At 41.2% G+C, this 10,943-nt stretch overlaps 1 protein-coding gene across 1 annotated transcript in view; it reads right to left on the bottom strand.

Annotated features, from left to right (window-relative positions):
- Window positions 1-286: 286 nt before the first annotated feature.
- LOC138003754 (uncharacterized) overlaps window positions 287-10,943 on the bottom strand; it is a 38,385-nt gene continuing 27,728 nt past the window's right edge. The window contains exons 5-6 of the mRNA XM_068849977.1: window positions 3,756-7,670; window positions 287-1,926 (exon numbers count right to left, since the gene is read on the bottom strand). Coding sequence (XP_068706078.1) covers window positions 5,863-7,670 — 1,808 coding nt within the window. The 3' untranslated portion in view covers window positions 287-1,926; window positions 3,756-5,862. The remainder of the gene's footprint in view (window positions 1,927-3,755; window positions 7,671-10,943) is intronic.

Genomic DNA, 10,943 nt, shown 5'->3' with positions numbered 1-10,943 from the left:
CCCTCACTCCCAAACGCCCCGGGCAGATGTAGGTTTTGGGAAGGGAGGAGCCCAGAGTGGGAGCCATGGCAACACGTTGGCCATCACTGCGGTCGGCCTGATAAGACTCATTTTCGTCCCCAGAGCCCTCTGTTACTTTTGGCCGCGTGGTTGGACGTGAACAAAAGATACGGAGGGCTCTTGGGACGAGAATGGACAAGTTATCCCCACTTCCTTTCAGTGCCGACTTGAAACGATCCCTAAAAAGCCACTATGATTGTCATAGCTCGATGACATAACGAAAGGCTTTGAAACTAATTTCTTTTACTAAGTCACTAGTATTTTTACAATTTGAATTAAGACTACTATCTGGGAAATAACCACTGTAAAATTCCATCTTTGAAGTAATAACTGCAAAAAGTTCATTTGACCTCTACAAGTAATCATTGACAAAAAATTACCCTTATGTTTTCCCAGCTAACTTGTAACATGTTAAATTTCTAAGCCCTTACATCTTCAAATTTCTTCTAGGTACAATGGAAACTTGATTGAATGCAATTTTCGACGTTGAGTGACCTTGGAACGACTTGGTCAAAAACACGAGAAAACATCCAAGACCAATAAATATCAACGTGAAATAATTCTTATGGGTAAATCACAAGTTCACACGATCTTTGTCAGCGTACTTCTGTCTAAGCAAGTAACGTTAAAACGTAGGGAAAAAGACATCGACATGCGACAACTGCCACACAATATCGTAAAAGAAAGTATTGGCTTAAACATGGTTACATTTTTAATACAAGAGGGATACGTGTTGACATCAATTATTGTTACTTGTGTACCAACCAGAGCTTTGTTTGTTGTCAAAACAAGGATTTGTTTTGTTACTTATGAAGACATCTGCATGCGACAACTGCCACACAATATCGTAAAAGAAAGTGTTGCCTTAAACATGGTTACATTTTTAAAACAAGGGGGATACGTGTTGACATCAATTATTGTTACTTGTGTACCAACCAGAGCTTTGTTTGTTGTCAAAACAAGGATTTGTTTTGTTACGAAGGTTGGAACTTATGAATAACCGAAATAACTTTTGCAAACAGATACCTTTGCTACGTGTTTTGTTCTCTTGGTCCAAAGGTCTACATTTCTATTGCTCCAAAGGTCTACATTACGTAACGTAACCTAGGAGGTGCGGAAAAAAATGTTCCTTCAGTCACAGGAAACAACCGTTACGTTACATTTTGAATAAAAACAAACCTCAAAAATGCAAGCATGAGAGCAGGACTATGCGCATGAACGACACAACTAAATAGCTTCAATTTAGTAGCCGGGATCAATCAAATGAGGGTTGCCCAATAGGAAATAAAGAACATAAAGCACAGTTGTTTTTGATTGACAGACTGCTGGCGCATATGAACTGGCCTTGTTCCTCGCCAGCGGTCTCTCTTGAGGCTTAACCAAATTAATGTTGTGCCACCATTGTGCTACTACGTCACAAATCTGGTTCCCTTGCGTCACATCAACGCCTGGGCTTCGACACCAAGTTGACCCACACACTCCATAAAAGGAGCTGTAACTTTGGTGCTCGTGAATTACTTGCCACTCCTCCAACAAAGCATACAAGGCTCTGCGAAAATTAATACTACAAAAGACGGCCACTAGCAGGCTTGAATTCGTTTGTGCTATTTTCTAGCACGTTGTTTATCTTCCTTGGTTTCAAGATCTTTGTTCATCTTTGGTCATCTTTGATCGCCATGAAAGAATGTTTTCAAGCTCCGTGGTCTTTGCCAGTCATCAACTAAACACAAATTCCAAAGAATGCAGGGGACGAAGTTGTTTCATTCATGGTGCGTCTGACGCTTTGACAGGAAGAAAACATCACAGGTCTCACGGCAACCAATTCATTGACGCGGTAGTTTTTCCAAATTTGAAGACAAATCACCACTAGAAGAATAAAGATAATTAGTAATTCAAATGTGTTGACATCAAGACAAATTAAACTGAAAGGCCAATGTCTCACTTGCGCTTGCTCTGTCACAAGAAAAGGTTGCGAGTAAATTCCCTGACTTTGGTCATAATACCTACTGATTCAACCACTTATCTGCATCGAAAGCCATGATTGCAGATGCTTGACTTCCGGTTTGATACACCAGATATAAGATTGAACTAATGATGAGGATTATTGGGAGTCATGACATAATTATGCAAAATGTTAAGCATGCAGAATGACTAAAAGAAATGAACTCACTGATCGGCACAATTTACAACGCGGAAGTCCTTATAAGAGACTGGTCAGTCAATTATTTTTTACAGTCACGGGTTCCACTGTATAAAATACCTTCCTAAATTCATTTCTTAAATTCACTCTGCATACATTACGTTATAATAGATTACATTAAATGGGCAAAGTCTTTTCGCTCGAAGAAACAGTCGGCGCTTTCTTTACACCCACAGTAGCAATGGGAATAGACCGTTAATGTTCCCAATCCATGATAACAAGTGTTAAGAGAAAACAGTTTGTGGGGTAATGAGGTAGGAGATGAAGCACACCATTAGCAGGTCATGAAAAGGTAGGATAACTAAGTTGCCCGGCAAGAGAGGTCGCGATCCTCTTCGAGGGACTACAATCCCCAAGGCCATGACAACAAGTTGGCAACGCGAGGTTACAATCCTCGCCAAGGTTACAATCCCCAAGGCCACAATCCTCCCCAGAGGGTTACAATCCCTCACATGAGAGGTCCTTACCTATCTATGGTTGCGCCCCGTGGTTTCTATGGTAACCGTGCGCGATCAGAAGGCACACAACCCTAGTGCAGTGAGTCTATGGGGCAAAGGGTGACCCGCATGGGAACACTTCACCCCTACCCGTAGTTAATTTCACAATATTGCCTAGATAATTATTTGAAAAAGCACAAGGGGGGGTTTAACCCTTCATATTAGAAAAGAGAGTCATTGACATGCAAACATTGCATGAGTCCATGTTAAAATAGGTCATTAACTGTACCAAAACAACAGATAGTGTACAACTAGCTACCAGTAGTCCTCATGACGTGTCCTGGGACATGCTATTGAGGCACCAGGTATGAAAGAGGGAGGGAAGGGAGGAAATTTGAGTAAGATGCTTCTGAGCTTAAGTGTTTTTGAAATAAAGACAAGACTGGAATGACAGTAGCACAGGTGGGATTCTACATACTAGTCCAATGTACGAGGCACCTAGAATGTGATTGGATGAGGTGCATGGTGTGACGTTCACGGGAAGCAAGGTTGCTCTGTAACAGACAAAGACTAGGCTCAAATCCATATCCCTTGTAGAGGTCATGGTTGTCACATTAACTTTAATTTACAATGGTTTATATATTGGCTTATTTATAAATGGCGCCCAAGAAATTATTCTTTTGTCTTTGTGCTAATTATCCTCACTAGCCTCGCTTTGGAGCAAAAATTCTTTTGAATTTTGTTCGTGCTAATGAGGCTAGTAAGGATGATTAGCATAAAGACAAAAGAATAATCTCTTGGCCGTCATTTATGAATATGGTCTATATATCAAGTTCACTATTGAAAAAAGGGACATTTTCCAGAACAAAATGAAAAAAAATTGATAGGTATTTCCCTCTTTTCTCTTCGAACCAGATGATCCAAGAGGGAGACTATTTTCTCCTCGCAAGCGGCGACAATTTGCAATCGTAAGAAAGTTCCGCAATTGCTACAAAAAACAACAGAGGGATTCACCGACAACTTGCAGTGTACTTTGAGATAATTTAGTAGTTGAGTACCTGCACTTTTCCGATGCAACCGCTTTCACCTTCCAAGTTTTCTTCTCTTGAGCTTTCCTCCACACCATAAAAGCTGACAGTTGCTTCTATGAGCGAAAGTGATGGAGACGTTACCACAAATGTGCTGAAGTCGTACCCACAGCTGCCATTTGTAATTTGTCGATCGTTAACTTTAATTCTCAGTGTCTCAAGTGATTCACTCTTTACTGCTTCCTCCAAAAGACAATGTAAGATGCTTTCACCTCCTTTGCCGCATGAGTTGAGTGTCAAATTAAACGTAGTCAAAGACTTAAATTGAGACAAAAATCCTGGGAAGTTCTCATAATGAGATATATTGCCGTAGTTATTAATTGTCAGGGAGAAATCATTTAGTGACTTGTTTTCCAAGCCACAGTCTTCCCAGTCAAAATTCAATTCACCGAAGTTGTTAATTGTCAAAGTGAGATTCTTGAGTGATTTCTTCGTCCTTGCAAAACGTCCGCCTAGTGTGAAATCACTTACACGTAAGTGGCAGTTAACTGTCAGAAAGAGATTCTCCACTGATGTGTTTCGCACCCAATCGTCGTCCAGTGCAACTATCAATTCATACTGATGGTTTTCAATTATCAGAGTGACATTCTTCAGTGATGTGTTGCGTTCCAAATCATAGAGGCAAACGAATTCTGGCCATTTACCGCTCATCGGCAAACGGTCGTCAAAAATTACAATCAGAGTGAGATTCTTCAGTGATGTGTTGGAAGCCAAACCATCGATCAGATGGGCTAACCCTGCACCGCTGCAGTTGTTGAATCTCAAAGTGAGAGTATTCAGTGTGGTGTTACGCGCCAAACCGTTTCCCAGGAGGATTGCCCATGAATAGCTCATGTTGTCGTCATCGTTGAATGCCAAACTGAGAGCATGTAGTGTGGCGTTACTTGCCAAGACGTGATCAAGACCATCTTCTGGTTCACGACTGAAGTTGGTACATTTGATATTTTGCGGAGTAACAGCAATGAATGAGGTATTGCTTGCTGCTCCAGCATCCACGCCGTTGCCCAGATCACTGTTCTTGAGAGTTTCCTTTCCTGTCAAAACATCCAATAAACAGCCATCGCACTCTTCAGCGTCATCGTCGTCAGCATCGTCGTCGTCGTCATCTTCGTCGTTGTCGTCATCGTCGTCGTCGTCGTCATCTTCGTCGTTGTCGTCGTCGTCTCTCTTAATGCTGATTGCTGCGCTGAGATTCTGTTTTCCAGTATTTTTTGCTTCCTTAAAGAGCGCAATGAGAGATTCAAGATCGTGAATGGAGACAAATTCGTCGTCACGTGATTCTTCAGGAGGAGCAGGAACGTCACGCACATTATGGGTAACTGCTGGATTCTTGTCTAATTTAAGTTCCTCGAAAAGAGTTTTCTCCTCTTTGGTTAACTGTTCCCAAGTGTTGATAGTTAAGGAGGACTGTGCATTTCCTTCCTCAACCAATCTTGCTGTGGAGTTAAGAATGTCATTGGTTAACTTTCCGTGGATGTCCAATGTCAGGTGAGACACCGGCCCGCGCGACAAGCCTTCAAATAAAGCTTCTGCACCATCACAACCCAATTCACCCCAAACATTTAAAGTGACGTTTTGTTGTGCAAGTAGTCCATCTGTTATCTCAAAAGGACAACACTGTGCCACCTGAGTGGCTGTCATTTTGCCGAAGGTATTTGGGTAGAGAGCAAACGAAGCGGATGTTTCCCTTCCTGATCGTGAATGAATATTCCTCCCAACCGCCTGCCAATTATCAGGAACCTCTCCACGAAGAGACACAATCAACTTAGTAAGGGAATTGTTTTCTACGATACCTCGCTCAATAAAATTAGCACCGTGAAGACTCAGCTTTCCCTCGACACACAAATCAAGGACCTTGACTGCAATTGGACCTGCAAGGCCTGTTGCTAGGGCCACAGCAAGCGAGTCTTGCATATCTCCGCAGATATACATAGAAAGAGAGGACAGAGATTTGTTATGTAAGAAATTCTCAAAAGCTTTTATTGCAGTTTGACTCAATAAACCATGAATCCTGAGACCAACAGATGACAGTGGTGTATCGGCACATAATCCAGCATCAAGGGCCCTGGCCCAGCCATCATTCCAAAGAGGAAACGTCACTTTCTCTAAGGTCTCGCTTGTTTGTCAGGAATTCGGCGGCACTCTCCCAATCAGCAAAGTCATCTAAAGATGAAGGCGTCAATTCCGACAGAGATGAGAAATTGGAAATTTCTCCAAAAACGGCGTCTACCGAACTGTTAGAGATGTGGAGACCTTTTATCTTTGGAAGGGACTGTAATTCACGGAAAGTCCTAAAAAAGATATCACGAGGCATTTCAATGTGCACGTCAGGTGTCTGAACTTTGGAAAAGCCTGAGCAGGCCCTTAAAACCTTAACTACGTTCCAATGCGCAGATAAATTGAGCTGTTCATCGTTAAAGGAGAATAAGGATAAGTGTACGACCCGTGGAAAAGGTATGAATGAGAACAAAACACCTGCCATTTGTTCAGGGTTTCCACTTTCACTAAAGCTCTCAACAAAGAAATCCGCTGCTTCTTTACTGCATTCCAGCCAGTCCCAGTTACTACGCTCCAGCTTCTCACCAATCTGTGCGAATAGAATATTTGCCTCCTCCCGCAGTATTCCACACAGAAACAAAAACAGTTGCGGAAATTTCGTCACAACCTTATCAAAGACTACATGCTCAAACACATTAAACTGGTTTCTTCGTAACTTATGCGCAATGTATGACGCAGCCAGATACTCTTGGAACGACTTGTGAAGAAAGACGCATTCATGTTGTGGCTTCAATCTCTTCAAACTTTCTTCTTTGTATACAAGGGCGAGAAAACGAACCACAAATCTGTCATCACTTCTTTCAATCTCTTTTAATTCATCTTCCCGAAAGCTATGACGATCATTCAGCAAGCATTCCCAAGCCAGCTCTCCAAGAGCAAGGATGTTTGCTTCAAAATGCTTTTCCAAATCCCTGTCCTCTTCACAAGCCATAACACGGTGCTCCTTGCAATATCTTCTCCACAGACATCGGACAATGATTTGATAGAGATCAGTATGAGAAAACGGCAGGTTTCCTTCACGATCTTCATAAACAACGCAAAGGAGAAGTAAATGTAGAGGATTGTTTTGCAGGGCACGTAATAGAGAGTTATCTCTTATTTCTTCAACGAGCCTCTCTCCCTTGGATGGATCAACATTCTTAAAGTGTTTCCTGATGTACCTCAAAGAATCCTCTTCACTGAATCCTTCAACCTGAAGACAAATATCAAATGCAAATTGTTTCCGGGCTTCAATTCCTTTTTCTTGTTGAGTTGTAGCCAACAAATAGCAAAACGGTAAAATTCTTCCATCGAGAAGCTGGTCCACGTGATGCTTCGATTTTTCAGGGAGTTCGTCCAATCCGTCCAAAATTATAAGAATTCTTTCCTGGTTGTGGAAGTCGGTGATAAAGTTCCGTAGTCTTTCCTTGGTCTTTACGTCAATGTCCTCAGGTAGAAGTTGTTCAAAGATGGCTTCCATTATGTCTCCGTCCAAGTCTCTGCATTTGAGCAACAATACAAGTTCGAAAACAGGGAAGGTAGAAGGCATTGCTCTATTCGCCCAGTCATAAGCAAGTTTAAGACAGAGGGTGGTTTTGCCGATTCCCGGACTTCCCTCTGCTAGGGCCATGGAATCTTCACCTGTATTACAACCAAAAATGTTACTCAAGTCTACTTCTGAGCCTCCGGAGGGACCATCTCCTTTCGGTCTTAAAACAATTTTTAGTCTAGTGTAGACTTCATGAAGATGTAACTTCATTTCTTTGTTCCAAAGAAGCGGTCTGAACACAGCTTGTCTCATGTACACTTCTCTGAGCAATTTCACGACTTCAGAGTCAGCAACGGCGGCTGGAAATAAAAGTAGTACACAATTAAAATCTTGTTTTGTTCGTGATAACAAGTAAATGACCTGCTAACCAAACAATTCCTTCCACATATAGTAGGGTAAATGGAACCACAGGACCCAGAACTGAATATAAATCGTCAATAAAAATTATGTCAAAATTTAACGTTGAAAAGCTTATCCACGGATTCTTGTTTGACGAAATGGGCCTCACGTGCTAAATCACAGTCATAGACCATTTCCGAGTTCATGTCTGCCTCCTCTTCAAAGCGAGTCTAAGTGAGAAGTTTTGTGATGGTAATTAGTTCTAGTTTGTATATGAATGAAAACTAATTTTCATAAGAAAAACTTCGCACTTAGACTCGCTTTAAAGAGGAGGCAGACATTAACTCGGAAATGGCCTATTGCAACATAATGCGAATCTATGATGATGGTCACAGAAACGAGTTTAATGAATCGCATGCAGGTTCACCTAAACCAGTTGTTAGAAAGACTTTGTTTTGACCTCTATGTTAAGAAAGGTCAGGCCTTTCCAAAATATGGTCCCTAAGGCCAACGACACGTTGTTTTGAAAAGGATTTCCTTTGATCTTTAAAAACACACGTTTTTGGTGGCTACTGCAAGAACAAAAAAAACATTGTTTTTTAAAGTGATACTGATTATGATGAAAATCTTCAGTTTTCGTTTCGACTTTTTCCAACAGGAATTTAGTCATTGTGTCCAAAGGTACACAATGCACGAAAAGCTTTCAACGATGCAAGCGAAATTAGCCCTGTAATAGCTCGCCAAAAACCGCAGAAAACCCGCCGCCATAACTGAGTTTGCAAAAGTGAGCCGGCGATGGCAGTGCGTGCGGAATAACGCATGAGTTGCGTCGTGACGTCATATTCGCATCTTCGCTTCGAGCTTCTTTTGTCATTAGAGAGCTGTGAGAGCGAACTCTTGCGTTTTCAGATGTCTTCATCGCCGAATTTTTTATCTAGTTCATCTGAAAGCGAAGCAGAGGGAAGTTTTTAACGACGAAATCGTTGAATTCTCTGGGATAGGCCCTTACGATAAAGATTTAGAACCGTTGGCTACATCAGAAGACGCTGCACAACACGAGGCAAGAATGGCTGAAGAAGCTGAAATAGAACGCCAGTATCAGTCAAGATTCACTCGGATGGTTGAACTTGCTACGTGGTACGATATTTAAGTTAGTTAAGCCATTGTAACGCCTTTTTATCCAAGTAACGGGTTATCATCGAAGTACTGTACCGACAGAGAGTCTTTTTACCTTTTGTTTACGATGTTTGTAGTCATGTGCTTGGTTACTATGAGCGTACAAAAATGATTTCATCCGTATTTTGTCTATCGCCGTCCATAGTTTCGCTAAGCATCGAGCTTCCTTGTTTGGGGATCAGGTGCTTTTGTTCCAATTGTTCTGTGGACTTGGCAACAAAAGCAGAAGAATGCCAATGCTGCCATGAAATCGATCGTTGTGGCGAGGTTATGGAGCAGTTTGGAGATCCAAAACGCTGCATCACGCTTCACCCTGGATTTCAGGACGTTTGCCTCATTAAGCATGTTTTAGAAGTTGCAGCGTTGGGACTGAAGACTAAATCTGGAAGTCTTACAAAACACTGTTTCTTCAAGGTCAAAGAACTGAAGAGGAGTAAGTTTACTTCTCAGCACTACTGTAATTAACAATAAAGTACTCCGTTTTATGATCAGCCTTTCAATGAACTTCCATGATACTACCATTCAGGTCCTCAATTTACTTTGATGTAGAAACATGTGAAAGGCTCAACTGTTTGCTACTTTAAGTTACATCTTTTTTTCTCTCAATGAGATATTTCTAATTATTCTTTTGATTTTGTCTTGTTTATCTCTCTTGTTGACGGAGATAAAAGGTACACATATTTGTGATTCGTTAGTAAGCTGCCATAGGCCCCTTTCATGCTCTAAGGGGTATTATGGCTAATCAGGGCAAATTTACAAAGAAGCAAAGCAGTAAAACATATGTTTTTTATGCTTCCGTTCTGATTTCACATTTGGAGACGAAACACAAACTATAGATGGAAAACCCCTTTTCTAGGTTAAACAGCGTCATTGAGACAATCGAGTGATTGTTGTGGGTGTAGGAATTTTTTCACGGTGAAAACCAAATAATTTGATCAAGTCTTAGCTGCTCAGACCACAAAAATAACATCTCCAATACAGGGATAAGTAGGCTAATGCCTTAAGCTCAATCAAGTCAAAAATGCCAGTAACCTTAGAAAAGCGGTTTCTCTATTTACAGTAGAAGTTTCCTCTAGAAAATTAAACTCAGAACGGAAATATCAAGAAAAACGTATCCTTTGCCGCTCTGTTTCTTTGCAATCTTGTCTCAATTACCCATAATATTCTAATAATTATTTGAACTTTTTTTTAGGTTCCTGAGGGCAGCGGCCTACAGGCAGTTTAGAAGACTCCACTGGGATTACATTGGCAGCTCTAGACGCTACCCGCTGCCAGGTTGTCCCTATAATAAGTTACAAAATCATTTTACAGTATAGTAATTAGTTTCCATAAGCTTCCTTGAAAAAAGCTGTATTATGTTGAGCTTTGTAGCAAACAATGCTGGCAATATATGCACAATAAAGAGAGAGACCATATAAGAGGAAATTAGAGAGCTTCTGGGATTGTGCAAGTGATTGGAGGTTATTCAATGTCTTCAAAAAGTGTTAAGAATAGATCGTATTCCTACAAGAGTCTCTTGAGTCTAGTAATCGAAGGGAAAACAGCAAACAGGTTGTATCTTTGTGCATTTATACACGAGGGATCAGGACAGTACCATGGGCACAAGCATTAACAGTTGGTTGGGCAAATTTTTGTGCTTGTTGAGAACATGAGACAGAAAGCAACATCTCAGTCACCTGAGCCACCTCAGCTACATGTATAAGAACTTGCACATCATCCACCTGAGCAACTTCAGCCTCCTGCAACTGGACATCAGCAGCCTTGTCCAACTCTGCTAGCACAGTAGGCTCCCCATCACCAGCTTGCAGTTCATCATCTAAACATTCCTTTATTTCCTGTTCCATTTCAACTTCCTAATGTTCCTTCAACATGACATCTTCACGATCTTGCTCCATAACCAAATCTTGGTCATCAGCTTGTGCCATGATATCACTTATTACCTATCAGGCAAAAGTTTTGGACTCCGTCAATAACGATCTGAAGTAGTAAAAAACCGGACTTGCAGTAATTCCACTTCAGATAAGAGCTGACATTTTTAGATAATTTCCTTTCCTTCC

Source organism: Montipora foliosa, chromosome 5 (genome assembly GCF_036669935.1).
Source record: "Montipora foliosa isolate CH-2021 chromosome 5, ASM3666993v2, whole genome shotgun sequence".
NCBI classification, from domain to species: Eukaryota; Metazoa; Cnidaria; class Anthozoa; order Scleractinia; family Acroporidae; genus Montipora; species Montipora foliosa.
This window is presented reverse-complemented; position numbering and strand designations above follow the sequence as displayed.